General features: G+C 41.4%; 1 protein-coding gene across 3 annotated transcripts in view; it reads right to left on the minus strand.

The window, feature by feature from the left end:
- The window catches only part of MCCC1 (methylcrotonoyl-CoA carboxylase 1), a 61,927-nt gene extending 45,748 nt beyond the window's left edge, over positions 1-16,179 (minus strand). Inside the window, exons 1-4 of one of the 3 annotated variants that reach the window (XM_038583483.1) lie at positions 15,981-16,179; positions 12,223-12,269; positions 10,436-10,572; positions 6,743-6,838 (exon numbers count right to left, since the gene is read on the minus strand). In XM_038583483.1, the coding sequence (XP_038439411.1) occupies positions 6,743-6,838; positions 10,436-10,572; positions 12,223-12,269; positions 15,981-16,069 (369 nt within the window). In that variant the 5' untranslated portion in view covers positions 16,070-16,179. Of the gene's footprint in view, positions 1-6,742; positions 6,839-10,435; positions 10,573-12,222; positions 12,270-15,980 lie in introns of those variants that run through there. The other 2 variants (XM_038583484.1, XM_038583485.1) reach the window with 2 other exon arrangements.
- Between the last annotated feature and the right edge of the window lie 344 nt (positions 16,180-16,523).

Raw genomic sequence — 16,523 nt, forward strand, 5'->3', positions numbered from 1 at the left:
ATAATAAAACACTGTGCATATTCCACATTTTGGTTTTTTGCTTATCCATTCATCTGGTGATGGATGTGTGGATTGTTTCTAACTTTTGCTTTTGTGAATAACACTGCCATGAACACTGGTATACAAGTACCTGTTTGAGTCCCTGCTTTAAAAAAATATACCTAATATGTATCTATAAGTGAAATTGTTCAATTATATAGAAGAATCTATATTTTAATTTAAAATAATACTGCTATTAGGGTAGAGTGTCAATGAATATTTGCAAGCAGAAGTAAAGGGCCCCCAAGTAGCAAGGTGGGGGGTTGTTTACTCTGTCTCCATACAAAGCTGGCCTAGAATTGAAACCATGGTACCCAAAATCTGAAAGGAACACACTAGCACAATAATACCTCGTTTATCTTTAGGTCACTATCTGCCAATATCATCTTTCCAGAAAAAAAGCTAAGAAACAAACAAAAAGTCACATATTAGAGTCTATATACACTTAGTGAAGAGGACCTAGTCACTTGCAACTTACTCAGAGTTTTAAGAAATTTATTTGTAAAAAAAAAAAAAGAAATTTATTTGTATGCCTTTTTAGCCCACAGAAGAGGAAAATCAATACCTGGAAAAGAGTAAGATTCCTAAGAGTAAACATATAGCAAAAAGTGAGGATACAAAGGAAAGCAAAAAGCACAACAGTCTTACACGATTTATGAGGGATAAAACAACTTTCTCTCCAACATCAACAGCCCTGATGGCATTTTTATTCTTTGAAAACAGTAAGTATATATAATGATTATAACCAAAAGAATGTAAAAAGAAAAAAGTTCAGCTAACACTATTTCAAAACAGACACATTCAAATGATAGTTATGTTTCAGGGGCGCCTGGGTGGCTCAGTTGATTGAGCAACCAACTCTTGCTTTTGGCTCAGGTCATGATCTCAGGGTTGTAAGATGGAGCCCCACTTTGGGCTCCATGCAAAGTGTGGAGTCTGCTGGAGATTCTCTTTCCTCTCCCTCTGCCCCTCCCTCTAGTTTATGCATGTGCTTTCTCTCTCTCTCTTTAAATAAATAAATAAATAAACAAATATCTTTTAAAAACCACAAATAGTGGCAATGCTTCAAAATTAAAGAGGTATGCTTTAGGTGTCCAGGAAACTCATATGAATAGAAAACTCACAGCTTAGTGACAGCAAACAACAAAATGCTAGATAATCACAGTTTGATGTCTTTTAAACCAAAGTTTGGGCAGCCCAGGTGGCTCAACGGTTTAGCGCTGCCTTCGGCCCAGGGTGGGATCCTGGAGACCCAGGATCGAGTCCTACATCGGGCTCCCTGCATGGAGCCTGCTTCTCCCTCTGCCTGTGTCTCTGCCTCTCTCTCTCTCTCTCTCATGAGTGAACAAATAAAATCTTTAAATAAATAAATAAACCAAAGTTCAGTTTCAGTAATTTTATATGAAATATCAAATATTTATGTGAAGCAAAGTGAAACAGGTCTACATCCCAGTCCTCTCTGGTGTTTTAACAGGTTGGTTGGTTTCTTTTTTTTTTTTTTTTTTTGGTTTCTTTTTAGTATGATTTACAGTACATAACATTCACTCATTTATAGTTTAATTTAGCAAATTTATACAATTGTGCAACTATTACTATAATCCAGTTTTAGAATACTTCCACTGCTTGAAAAAGTTCCTGTATGCATAATTGATTAATCTTTGCTCCCAGAACCAAGCAACTACTGACCTGCTTTCAGTCTCTTATAATTTTGCCTTTTTTAGAAATCTTATATAAATGGAACCACATAGCATAGAATCTTAAGTGTCTAGATTCTTTAACTAGTGTAATGTTTTATGGCTCATCCTGTATGGATGAGCAGTTCATTTCTTTTTATAGATCTTTTTTTTTCATTCAAGAGAGACACACAGAGAGAGGCAGAGACACAGGCAGAGGGAGAAGCAGACTCCACACAGGGAGCCCAATGTGGAACTCGATCCAGGACTCCAGGATCACACCCTGGGCCGAAGGCAGACGCTAAACCACTGAGCCACCCAGGCATCCCTTTATAGATCTTTTTATATTTCTTGATGCACTGAATGGATAGCCCACATTTTGTTTATCCACTCATTTGGATTTTTTCCAGTTTGGGGCTATTATGAATAATACTGCTATGAACATTCATGTACAAGTAAGTCCATGTGAATATATTTTTCATTTCTCTTGAGTAAAAACCCAGGAGTACAATTATTGGGTCAAAATATAGTAAGCGTATGTTTAACTTTTTAAAAGCCAGCCAGTTTTCTAAAGTGGCTGTATTATTTCACATTTCCATCAGCAATGTATGATGCCTCTAATTTTCTCCATATCCCTGCTAACACATGGTATTATTGGTCTTTTTGATTTTAGCCTTTCTAGTGCCTACAGGTTATATATTGCATCTCCATTGACATATAATTGATATACCATAAACTTAGCCAATACAAGTTGTACAGTCATTACCATATATCTAAGACACTGAATAAGATCTAATAACTTTTCATTACCCTCGAAACAAATTCCATGTCTATTACCAGTTATTTTCCATTCCCTACATATCCCAAGACCTAGGCAACCACTGATCTATAGATTTGCCTATTTTGGATATTCCATGTAAATGGAATCATACAATACACACAGACTTCAGTGATTGGCTTCCTTCTTCCACTGAACACAATATTTTCAAGGTTCATCCATTTTTTTTTAGCATGTATCAGCACCTCTTTCTTTTCTTTTTTTCTTTTTTTGCTGAGTTTAGGTTTATCTTTTTGTATATAAATATCCAATTGTTCCAGCACAATTTGTTGAAAAGACTTTCCCACTGAATTACTTTATTTTTTTTAAAGATTTTATTTATTTATTCATGAGAGACAGAGAGAGAGAGAGAGAGAGAGAAAGAGAGGGACAGAGACAAAGGCAGAGGGAAAAGCAGGCTCCACACAGGGAGCCCGACATGGGACTCGATCATGGGTATCCAGGATCAGGTCCTGGGCTGAAGGCGGCGCTAAACTGCTGAGCCACCTGGGCGGCCCAAAACATAGGTATATGTTACCTATGTTTGTAACTTTTCTTAAAGGTTTTATTTATTTATTTATTTATTTATTTATTTATTTATTCATGAGAGAGAGGCAGAGACAGAGGCAGAAGCAGGCTCCATGCAGGGAGCCCAATGTAGGACTTGATCCCAGGATACCGGGATCACGCCCTGATCTGAAGGCAGATGCTCAACCACTGAGCCACCCAGGCGACTCCCCACTGAATTACTTCAGTACTTTTGTTCAAAAATTAATTGACCATACATGTGGTAAGTTTAGTTTGGGACTTTCTATTCTGTTGCACTGACATATGTATTTATCCTTCTAATACCATATTGTCTTGGTTACTGTAGGTTTATAATCAGTTTTGAAATCCGAGAATCTAAACCTTACACATTCATGGTCTTTTCAAAATTGGGTTTTTTTTCTTAAAGATTTTATTTTTAAGTAATTTCTGCACCCAACATGGGGCTTGAACTCTCAACACTGAGACCAAGAGTTGCATGATCTGTTGACAGAGCCAACCAGCACCTCTCAACTAGTTTTAACTATGTACTAGTCCTTGGGGTATTTTAGGACCAGCTTGTCAATATTTACCAAAAAAAAAAAAAAAGCCTATTGGGATTTTGATCAAGATTGCCTTAAATCTACAGATCTATTTGGAAAGAATTGCCATCTTAACACTATTGATTCTTCCAATGATATATCTATCCATTTATTTAGAACTTTAATTCCTCTCAGCAATGTGTTATAGCTTTCATGCATAGATCTTAAACCAATTGGCTTACACTAGTGCTAAGTTTTTTATTTTTACTGATGTTATTGTGAATATAACTGTCTCCTTAATTTCATTTTCAAAGTGTTGCTAGCCTCCCTTCTTTTGAACAGATACGTAATTCAACAAAACTCTGATGAACCAGATAAATCCTCTCCCTTCATAACTAAAAAGAAAAGCATCTATCCCCTTGGGGAAAAAAAAAAAAAGTCCAATCACACATGAGGGAATGACCTCAAGAAGTTTTACCTAATTTATCTTAGGAGAACAATTTAATATAACCAAAGCCCAGTATTCTTGAGCATGTGAATATATTGAAGAGGAAAAATCAATAATACTACTGTTACCAGGGGGCTAATTTCTCTAGCTATCAGGCATATATTCAGCCATCAATTCACTCTGGTCACAGGATTGCAAGCCTGTTTAGATCATTCATTCCATAGTATTAATGTGCCTCTAACAGTAAAGATAGAAACTGTTATCTCCTACCCTTAAATCCTTGACATAAAAGTAATTTATGCTTTTAGTGTATAACCTTTTTTTTTTTTTTTTTAGTGTATAACCTTTCTGTTGCATTTTTCAAGTATATGTACAGATCCAAAGTTGTTGTTAGCTCTGCCTTCAAGCAAAAATGAGAGGTGTCCTTTCCTTGGTGAAGAGAACTAGTCATACTCTTTAAATTCTTATTATCAAGAGTTTCCGACCCACATCCCTGATACTTGGACATATGAATTTCCTTTTGGTCTACTACACAGATTATCAGCGTTTAAATAACTTGCAATATTCATTAAAGTTATCAGTGATTTTTTTTTTTTAATTTTTATTTATTTATGATAGTCACACAGAGAGAGAGAGAGAGGCAGAGACACAGGCAGAGGGAGAAGCAGGCTCCATGCACCGGGAGCCCGACACGGGACTCGATCCCGGGTCTCCAGGATCGCGCCCTGGGGCAAAGGCAGGCGCTAAACCGCTGCGCCACCCAGGGATCCCCCAAGCTTATTTTCATCTCAGAGTCCTGGCAACTGCATTTGCCTGAATCTCGCTCTTCAAATTCTTCAGATGGCTGGCTCCTCATTAGTCAAGGTCTCTGTTCAGCTGTCACCTCTTCAGAAAGGCCTCTACTGACCACCCTATTTTAAAGTATCTCGTAACCCATCCTTTTTTTTTTTTTTTTTTTAATTTATTTTATTTATTTATGATAGTCACATTGAGAGAGAGAGAGAGAGAGAGAGAGAGAGAGAGAGGCAGAGACATAGGCAGAGGGAGAAGCAGGCTCCATGCACCGGGAGCCCGACGTGGGATTCGATCCCGGGTCTCCAGGATCGCGCCCTGGGCCAAAGGCAGGCGCCAAACCGCTGCGCCACCCAGGGATCCCCAGTCTCGTAACCCATCTTTATCCCCTTATCCTGCTTTACTTTTCTCCACCACTTATAATATTGTTATTATTTCTTTACCTGTTTAAGTATTTATTTACTTTACCTGTTTAAGTGTTTAAGCTACAAGAGTGTAGCTTCATAGGGTAGAAACTATGTGTCTTATTCATTGCTGCACCCAAGCTTAGAAGCTGACATAAAGTGGAACACCAAGGAATTCTGAGAATAAACCCATGAAGGATAAGAGAAGGGGGGAACAGAATACTTCAGGCAGGTGAATAATACATGTGAATGTTTAGGATACACATAAGCATGTGTATAAAGGAGACAGAGAAGTTCATGGTAGCTATAATAAAAGAACTGGTGATGAGAAAAAAGTTTTGACAAATATTGGAAACTCTTAAATGCTAGGCTAACGAGTTTGAACTCTATTCTGTAAAACCACTGAAGATTTACTCACCAGGGGATAGGATGCTCTTTTTTTTTTTAATTTATTAAAAAAAAAAAAAGAGCAGGGAATAATAATGAAACTAGTGTTTAAGAAACACCTGTCTAAAAGTCTGGAAAACTAACTGAATCTTGAATGACAGCCCCTCACTGCCTTCACTGCATCCACACTGAATATTACTGTCCCTTGAATACCAAGCTGTTTTCATCTCAGAGTCCTGGCAACTGCATTTGCCTGAATCTCGCTCTTCAAATTCTTCAAATGGGTAATGGACTTAGAAAGAGGAAAACTGGCTGAGAATCAGAAATCTAGATGAGAAATCCTAAGGACTGGTTGTGTGATTAAAAAAAAAAAAGAACTACTTCTGGAGACATTTCAAAAGAAGACTCCACAGAAGTTGGTTCCTATTTTATTTTGATGTAATAACACTGGAGTTTTGAGCCTGGGATACTAGAAAATTCGGGAGTGGGGCCTAGAATGGGATGGGGAAATCAGGAGGGAAACAGATTTCTTTCTTGATAATATTTTTTTCTTGAAAAGTATAGTAACATCTATTTCCCACAAAGGATCTGATGTTCCTAAGCTCTTGTTTTGATGATAGAAGGACTGAATTCCCTCTTAATTTTAATTTATAATTTAAACCTTTCCTCTACCTGTTTTCCAAAAGATCTAAAGTGCACAGAACTTAGTGAGACAGTGCAATGATTGAGGAATAAGGGACATATCTAGGATACAACATCCCAATAATCAAATATTAACATCTTGGGAATGACTACAAATGGAGAATGAATTCTAAAAATGGTAAGCGGGCAGCCCAGGTGGCTCAGCGGTTTAGTGCCGCCTTCAGCCCAGAGCCCGATCCTGGAGACCCAGGATCGAGTCCCATGTCGGGCTCCCTGCATGGAGCCTGCTTCTCCCTCTGCCTGTGTCTCTGCCTCTCTTTCTCTCTGTGTCTCTCATGAATAAATAAGTAAAATCTTAAAAAAAAATAAAAATTAAAAATAAAAATAAATAAAAATAAAAATGGTAAGCAATTTTGTGTAAGTTGTATAAAACTTACTTGTTTTGCATCATAAATCTCTTCACGAGTTCTTACCTGGGCAGCGGAGATCTTGGCCACTTGAATGATTTTCTCCATTGAAAGGTAGCTCTGCTGTGAGGGAGCTGGGCCAATGGAATATGCCTCATCTGCCTGTTTAAGGAATATTACATGCTTAAAAGATCTTACAGCTAGCGCACACTAATATACAATAGAACTGCTTCTGGATCATTTGATTATTATAAATAAAAAGACTGGCTCCCCAAGAACAATGCAAGAATTAAGAAATAGAAGGACCAACTCATGTCTGTTATAAAAATAAGCCAGTTTGGAGTCTTGCCTGAAGAGGATGTTCAAACTTGATCTTTATGTATAAACCAAACACTTGAGTGAAATAAAATGTCTTTAGGATAGAAAGTAACAGGCATTAATCACAGTATCATCACTAGTAACAATTACAAATGTATCTAATGCCAAAAGTATACAATTTGACAAGAGATAGAACATAAGACAGTTGTATACAGCAAGAAATAAAATTATGAAGCTTACTGAAATTTATATAATTATTCAGGTGTGATTATAAAGCTCTTTCTATACATCTGTGAACTATTTTATATCTTCCTTTAAAACTTTCACATAATCACAGCAGCCCTTGAAGCAGACCAGATAGAAAACATCACTCACAAATTCAGAGACTTACTGAATGTCTACTATGTGCCACACTTGAGGTGGGCACTGCCTGTACAACAGGACATGAATGTCACTGTCTGGAGGGAGAGACAGACATCAAACATACATCCACACACTTGATGACAACTGTGATAAAGGCCGTGAAGGAAAAAACTAGGACACAACGTAAGTGAGGACAAAGACAGCAGGCCTGAGGGTGCTCAGGGAAAAGCAGGGAGGGAAGATCAGGGGCTCTTCCAGCATGACCAGGACTTGGTCAGGCAAATGGGTGGAGGATTTAAAAGCTGGGAACAGGAATGGAGATGAGAGCAAGCCTTCCACACAAAGAAAGCAACATAGATGAAGGTCCTGAGCTGCAAAGAAACCTACCCTGTCTGAAGGACTGAGAGAGGCTTGTGTGGCTGGAGCCCAGTGAGCAAGCGGTCAGGGTCCAGAGATGTGGTTAGACAGACCAGGAAGCACACGTTTCACAGGGCCTCATGGGAGATTACAGCTTTGGTTTTTTTTCCCCAAGGGAATACATAATGAGGTTTTCCAGGTAGTGTTTCTTTTTTTTTTTTTTTTTTTAAGATTTTATTTATTTATTCATGAGAGACACAGAAAGAGGCAGAGACATAGGCAGAGGGAGAAGCAGGCTCCTTGTGAGGAACCTGATGCAAGACTTGATCCCAGGACCCCCAGGATCACGACCTTAGCCAAAGGCAGACGTTCAACCACTGAGCCACCCAGGTGCCCCAAGTGGTGTTTCTTGTTTTTAAACTTTTAATTCCACAACACATAAATCCATTCTTAGTCTAAAGAATGTGAACAATGATACAAAGACAAAGGAGCCTTTGGGCAATGCCCTTCTCCCTCACTCCAAATCTCTTCCAAATAGAGCTACTATGATCCATTTGGGACATATTTTTCCATATCCATATTCTTATTTATTTGTATATATTTACATAAACACATACAATTGTAGTTTTTGTTTTTATACGAACAGGATCAAACAGCTATAATCGCTTTTCTCATAACCACTATATCTTGGGAGCTCTTTCCTTGCTAGTACACATATGTCTACCTCATTTTTATAACTGCATAATGTTCCACAGTATGGAGGTCCCACAGTTCATTTAATTATGTACCTCTGAACATTTAGGTCATAATGGCAAAAAACTGGATGCTGGTAGCAGTTTTGTACACACTTTATTGGCCCAAACATAGGAGTTGTGTCTCTGGACAGAGATTTAGAGGAGCATGTGCTGGTCTGGGTGAAGGATGTAACATTTTAATAGCTCCTGGTTAATCATTTCTTGAAATGGTTATCACCAACATACATTTCCATCAACATACAAATTTTTTTTCATTTATTTATTCATTCATTCATTCATTCATTCATTCATTCATGAGACACACAGAGAAAGAGAGAGAGGCAGAGACACAGGCAGAGGGAGAAGCAGGCTCCATGCAGGGAGCCTGATGTGGGACTCGATCCTGGGTCTCCAGGATCACACACCCTGGGCCGAAGGTGGCACTAAATGCTGAGCCACGGGCTGCCCAACATACAAATTTTTAACCCCATTATAACCACCACTGAATACTATCCATCTTTTAAATTCTTGCTAATCCATTAGATGATTAAAAAAGGTTTAAGGCATTTAAAGCAGAGGAGTGCCATGAAAAAGTCTGATTTTCGGCTACTGGCCTGGCTGAAATGTAGACCATACCATGGGAGTGGTCAAAAAGCAAGTAGGGAGACCACTTAGGAGGCTGTGGCACCAGACTGGCAAAGGTGATGATGGTCCTGACTCAAGGTACCAGTGGTAGAGGGCAGAAAGAAGTGGAAAGAAGTGTTTGGGAAACAGAATAAACAGCACCAGGTGACCGCCTAGATGGGGAAGGGGAAGGATGTTGAGTGGTGGGAAGAAAGAAGATGTTCAAAGACTCCCAGATCTCTGGCATTATGGTTTTTATGTCAATGGTGTTGCCATCTGCTGGGTTAGGGAAGTCGGCAGGAAAAGCAGATTCACTACAGATCAAAGTCATGAGTTCAATTTCAGGCATATTAGTTTGGCACCTGTGACACATCCACGTGGAGATGCTGAGTAGGCAGTTGGATGTACTGGTATCACATTCAAAAGAAAGTCTGGGTTCGAAATAGAAATTTGGAAGTGTCTAGCAAAGCCATAGGAACAGATGAAATGATCTGAAGTGAGAGTATACAGTGAAAAGAGAAAAAGATGGAAGATGCTTAAAAAGGACTCCAGAGGGCAGGAGGACAACTAGCCTTGGATGGGACGAGGACAGACAGACATGGCAAAGATTCTATGGCAGGAAGTGCAGTTCTTCCTCTGTGAATCAAGATCATCAGTTGAGAATAGGTGGGTAGAGGGAAAGTCAGAGGCTGCGATGGAGCAAAGCAGGTTTGAGTTGGTCACTATACAGAATGAGAAAGAAAAGTGGCCAGAGAGCCCATGGGCCTGCCACGCAGTGCTGAAGGCCTAGCTGAGGCTGGCTACGATAAATTTCTGTCACTACTCAGAGTCTTGCTGCAGGCATAAAAAAGACCAAGAGCTGAATTCATCCATGGTTCTGGCTGGTGATTAATAAATAGCTAGTAACAAGTGGTAACACTCAGGGGAATGGGATTCTTTTAGCTATAATTTGATAGTTATTAAGCCAGGGCTCAGAAACATTAAGTGGCTCATCAAAGATCCCTTGGCCAGTAAGTGATAGTTGCTAAGACTGGAACCTGGAACCTTCTTATACATCAGGGATCTGGATATGTGGCACTTGAAGTATGATCTGTGGCCACATACTGTGAACTGTTTTAACCAACCCTTGAGGAGACAGGACTTTGTCCATAGTCAACTACACAACTAAACACACTGTTTAGTTCAATTGGTGTTGTATTTAGAAAACGTTCCCAACAGGGATTATCAGTGAGCAGTTTGAACTTGCCCACTTATGTCCTGTTAACACTAGCAAACATAAACTGCCAATATAAAGAAGTGAAATACCAACACAAAAAAAATCCAATCACTTACAAAATTTGACTTTCAGTTTTTAACAACATACCATGTCTACATGCATGGAATTCCTGTCGGCCTCACTATACACAGCTGCGGACCGTATACCCATTTTTTTGGCTGTTCGGATTACCCTGCAGGCAATTTCTCCTCTGTTTGCAATGAGGAGCTTGGTAATGTTTTGTCCTGTTTAAAACACCATGAAAATCATATACAAATGTTACTGGAAAGCAAAGAACAAGAAAGCGAAATAAATATTCCATGCTATTAACCAGCTGATAAACATTTGTTTTGGTAAAATCAGCATAGCAGAGCCTCAAATAACCACTTTAACTAATATTACTGCATTTTTTCCCTCTTCACTGAAATTCAAGATACCCTTACTAACATCAACTCCTAAATTATTCAGCTTTTTCAACTTTAAAATGAAAAGATGCTTCGATATGCCAAAGGTCAAATTACAATAGCCAAAAATCCCTCTCATAGTTAACAGTAATTAATCTTTCCTAAACACTTTTTATGCCTCAGGACCTGTGCTAAAGACTCAATTTGGACTTAAATCTTCACAATAATCCTAGGAAGTAGATACTATTATTATTATATATCAATTTTAAAGATAAACTACCATTCAAAGAAATAGCACTTTCTTGAAATTATATAATTAAAAGAAATAGCAGATCCAGGATTTGAACCCAGGTTAGCTTCACTCCAGAATCTTAATTCCCAGTCACTCCACTCCACTGCCTCTATCCCCCCGTACACATACTCAGGGATGTGTGGTTCCCTTGCAACATCACTGAGGACCATGCCAGTTCATTGGTACCAGTGTCAGAATGACATGTTATTGTATTAATATGTAAAATGTAATTCTATCATCATACATGAAATAAATGTTCCTTGGCAGTTTATAATAGTTATTTTTCTCAAAAAATAAGGTTATATAATTGAAAACAATGTTTTTCTATGGGGATGTATAGAGCCTGAGTTGTCACAACTCACAGGAGCTCCTGGGTTGATGTATGTATATGTGTGTTGCAGGGAGGAAACTATGTCTAATCAACCAGAAGTTATACTTATATATGTTTCATAGTTGATAACTCCATGTAAAATTTTTTAAAAGATTTTATTATTTATTTATTTGACAGAAAGAGAGAGAGAGTACAAGCAGGGGGAGCAGCAGGCAGCAGGGAGAGGGAGAAGAAGACTCCCCACTGAGCAGAGACATGGTGCTTAATCCCAGGACCCCAGGATCATGACCTGAGGTGAAGGCAGATGCTTAACTGGCTGAGCCACCCAGGCACCCCTCCATGTAAAATTTTATTTGAATAAACATTCAGGGGAGCCTGGGTGGCTCCGCTGGTTAAGCATCTGCCTTCAACTCAGGTCATGATCCCAGGGTCCTGGGATGGAGTCGGGCTCTCCACTCAGGGGGGAGCCTGCTTCTCCCTCTGCCCCTTACCCTACTCATGCTTGTTCTCTCTTTCAAATAAAGTAAAATCTTAAAAAAACAACAACATTCTGCTACTTAACAGAACTATTTTAAAGCACTGATTTAGACCATCATAGTTATGCCTTTTCAATTCACTGCAGTAAAGATGATCAAAGAGGCAGAAATAACAAATGCAAATGTTCTCAATTATTTCTGTATACGTTTTAGACTCAACAAGAGAGATCTGACATAAAAAGAGGTAGAAACCATGATTCAATCTTATTAAGAAAATGATCATGAAAATCCCAAATTTCAAAAGTATATGAGAACTAATTCTATGTACACAAATTAAGGAATTAAACACTTCACAATCTGAAGCAAAGCCAAGGAGAGAGCAGAGACTGTACCTGTGGTTGTTGCATACTTCACGCTTCTCTGCTTCCAAGTCCATCTCCTATCAAACGAAACCGAACGGAATTATAATTAAATAGGATACACAAGATTAGTTGTTGTTTCAAAAGAATCAAAAAATTTTGAAACTTGAAACCAAGTCCAGATATGACTTTTGTTAAACCTGAAGACTACAAAGTGACTTAATGAGACTTTCTTTGTGGGAAGAAAATTCCTCTAGAAACCGGAAGTTACAGTTCTAGCTGTTGTCCTTGGCACTGGTGTCCTTGAATGGATCACCGCACCTGCTTGCTCCAGAGGCTGGCATGTGGTCAGAGAGTCACTAACAGAAAGTCAAGGTACTTCAAGATCATCCAGTTCAGCTTTTTCACACTTTTTTTTTTTTTTAAGATTTTATTTATTTATTCATGACAGACGGAGAGAGAGAGGCAGAGACACAGGCAGAGGGAGAAGCAGGCTCCATGCAGAGAGCCTGACGTGGAACTCCAGGATTACACCCTGGGCCAAAGGCAGTGCCAAACCACTGGGCCACCTGGGCTGCCCTTTTTCACGCTCTTTTGACTAGCACCCAAGGTAAAAATTCTCACAAGCTGGTACACACACAAAACAGAGGTTTCATGACAGAAGATACTCCCTGCATTTTGATACTTTCAGTTCTATTATAGTTTATTAAATAAAATATGCCAAACTACAGTTTGAAAAAATGCCAATCTAATTCAACTCCCGATAAGACAGGTTTGAACAATTCAGCTGGGAGAAATAAAGAGAAGGAGCTGGTCTGGGGCAGCAGACAGAAGCTAGCTGTGGGGTCCAGAGAGCCCTCACCTAACCCACCAGCTGCTGGTGACCCCAGGCAGGTCTCTTTACATCAGGGTGGCCCCCTACTGCAAAACCATGAATAGTAAGATTCCGTAGGAGGGGTTGAGCCTTGAAGGGTATGGTAACTGTGGTAACATCTAAGATTACCCCCCCCCCCATAATACCCAATTTTCACTTTACAACTCAAGACTTCAGTGTCCTCACAGAAGACAGGAAACTCCAACAGGTGCTCCTGAAGAGACTTCTCCGTTTTCAAGGTATACACATTAAGCTGAGGCCTCGTAATAATGAGAAATGGAGAACCAGGGAGGCTAAATGACTTGTTTGAGGTGTCTTAACTAGGTAGAAGTTCATTAAGGCCTAAAACAATTTTTAAGTTCCATGATACCTATGGATACAGCAAGTCACAAAACTGTAACCAAGAGCTGACAAAAGCAGGCCACACTCACTTTGGGAACAAAAAAGCATAATGCCCATCAGGTGTCAGCTAAAAAGAATACACTGGGGAAAACAACAAATGGCAGAAAGAATTCTACCTTTGTCTTTTCCATCCATATCTGGAAGATTTGGCAAAAGTACGGTTGTAAAGAACTTACCATTTCAGATCATTTACAAAGCAGGTGATAAAAGGCATAATTTACATGAGATACTAGGCAACTAAGTGCGTGTAGCATGTCCATGCTGTGTATATGATTAAGTACCCGCCCAGGACTAGCCCTTTCCTGGGGCAGAGGTGCCGGAGGCGGGATTACTACCCGGCGCCCCACAGTCCTTGGCTCCCTTGCACACTCAGTCAGATAACTGACGCCCATGAAAGGTCGGTGGGAAGACTCACAGCTTGGGCACTTGGGTTCCACGCAACAGCTTCCTCGGGAGGCTACTGCTTTCCCACATCTTTCCAATTCAACCGACCCCACTCTCTTGATTTTTAAGGACAAATATCATTTTTCCTTATCTTTAAAAGGTATCATAGCATCTTCTCATCACATTCTTCAGATAGGGTTTGTTTTTTTATTGGTGGTGGTTTTTGTTTTTTAAATTAGATTCAAGGCCTGTCCTGCACAGGTGTATCTAAAAAGTGGCTGCTTCTTGGTAAACCCAGCTTAAGATTCGGATTACGTTTCAAGGCCAATGTTGAACTAAAGTTTTCTTTTGCCATTTGAGTCAAGACATACATACACACCATTTAAGATAATCCTCTATCCCAACAATTTATTTTTTTTAAAGATTTACTTATTTGTTTATTCATGAGGTACACAGAGAGAGGCAGAGACATAGGCAGAGGGAGAAGCAGGCTCCCTGCGGAGAGCCTGATAAAGGACTGAGCCAAAGGCAGATGCTCAACCATGGGGCCACCCAGGTGCCCCATGATGGGGTTTTTTTGTTGTCGTTGTTTTGTTTTGTTGTTTTTAAATTCATGAGAGACACAGAGAGAGAGAGAGGCCGAGAGACAGGCAGAGGGAGAAGCAGGCTCCATGCAGGGAGCCTGATGTGGGACTCGATCCGGGGTCCCCAGGATCAGGCCCTGGGCTGAAGGCGGCGCCAAACCGCTGAGCCACCCGGGCTGCCCCCCATGATGTTTTTTGGTTGGAGTATTCCATCTTTCACCATTACCTAAGCTACAACTTAAAATAATGGCTTAAAAAAAACAAAAGAAATTCCTTCCACGAGATAATTCCACCCTAATTCAAGGTAACTTCTGTATCAGTTTATTCTCATTTCTAAAATTCCACCACCAGACAGACTTCTTCTCTGAATTACTAGAGAACAAGACATGTAGCCACCCTCTACAATGATAAGATTTGTAATTCCTTATGCCATTAACCACTCTAACATTTTCCAGGATGACAGCTACTTGAGAACAGCTCTATAGGGAAGATTTGAGAGGGAGAGGGAAGAGAGAGAAAATGGGTCTGTGCAATATCCTGAAGAGCCCTAGAAACCTAAGAAAAGAAAAATGAGGAGATCATCAACTGTTCTATTTTACTCCAGGGCTAGATATACAATTAAATAACTGAAATCTAAGTATCTCTACAGTAACTTGTGGGAAATTAAAGCAAGCGCAAAACTTGACCCAAATGGGTGTCTTGCAAAGGCTGCATTTATGGATTCTTAGGCACCCTCTTTCCATGCATTAACTTATTTAATTCACACAATTTTAGGTGCTCATATTATCTCCTCTAGGAAGAGCATCATCACTTCCTCCTAGGTAAGTAGATTGAAGCACTGCCCTGCCCAACCTGCCCAAGGTTGCTCACACAGCTGGTGAGTAGCAAAGCTGAGCTCCCTGGCTTCTGGCTGCAGTCTGAGCGCCCTTCAGCGTTAAGCTACGTTGTCTTTGCAGAATGGAGGAGGAGGTGAGGAGGAGGATGAAAAGAGCAAAGCAAGACGGAAACCTGAGGGCGTCTCCACTGCCAGAGTTATTGTCCATTGAAGCTGACGGCTCAAAATCTGACACTGACCTGGAGTCGGGTTAGTTAGCTTGCCTCCAAGAACTTTTGAGCAAACAGCCTCTCGGCCGTCTGGAAGGTAAATTTGCTTTCGTTAACCCGATGCACTCCCGCTCGGGGAACGCGGCGGAAGCACGATGTTAACGGCAGCAGCCGTGCAAGCGTCGCTCTGGCCCCGCAGCGAGGCGAGCGCGGGCGCCGCAGAGCCAGCCGCCCCTCCCCCAGCCTCAAAAATGGGGGAAAAAAGAAAAAAAAAAAAAAAAAGGCAGAGGGCTGCAGGGTGGAGATGGGAAAGGGGGAAGAAAAGGAAGGGCCGGGTGTGCAGATGTCCCCGTCCCGGTGCCCAGACTGAAAGCAGAACCCCCCGAAAGGGGCTGCGGCTTCCTTCCGTCCTCGCCCCGGCCCGTCGTCGCCCTCCGCTCCCGGTCCCCGCGCGCCCCCCGCGGCCCCAGACGCGGCCCCACCGCCCCTCCACCTCACCTTACCCAGGCGCCAGCAGCAGGCTCGGGACTCGCAGCCACCGGTTCCTCTCCGCCGCCACCAGCAGCACCGACGCCGCAGAGGCTGCGGCCATGGCCCTTCAGCGCGGCGGCTGCGCCACTCCTCCGTACACACGCCGCTTCCCACTCCCTGCGAAACCGGCCCTCCGCTCCGCGAGTCTCTTGGCTCCCACCGGCTACCGTCCAGGTCTGAGTCAGGCGCTCGGGAGCGTCTCCATCTAGACCAATCACAGAACAGAGCAGGGCTTCGGCGGCGATGATTGGCCAGTCGGCCCTCGGGGGTGTGGTCCCGCACCTCCCCCCCGGTGGGTGTGGCGCCTACGCCACGTAAGGTTGACTCTCGCGGGCCTCAGCGCCGCCGGGCCTGGCTGCTCTTTCTGTGGGTCCCGCGGGTTCCCCGGTTCTCCCTGCGCTCCCAGGAGAACCCGCCTCTTGACCTTTATCAACGAAGCCGTGAGAAAGTGGTGGAGGCGGAGTTCCGGGGGGAAAGTCACTGGCGGTGAGGAGCAGGACACGTAACGGTCGGCT

Source organism: Canis lupus, chromosome 34 (assembly GCF_011100685.1).
Source record: "Canis lupus familiaris isolate Mischka breed German Shepherd chromosome 34, alternate assembly UU_Cfam_GSD_1.0, whole genome shotgun sequence".
Classification (NCBI taxonomy): domain Eukaryota; kingdom Metazoa; phylum Chordata; class Mammalia; order Carnivora; family Canidae; genus Canis; species Canis lupus.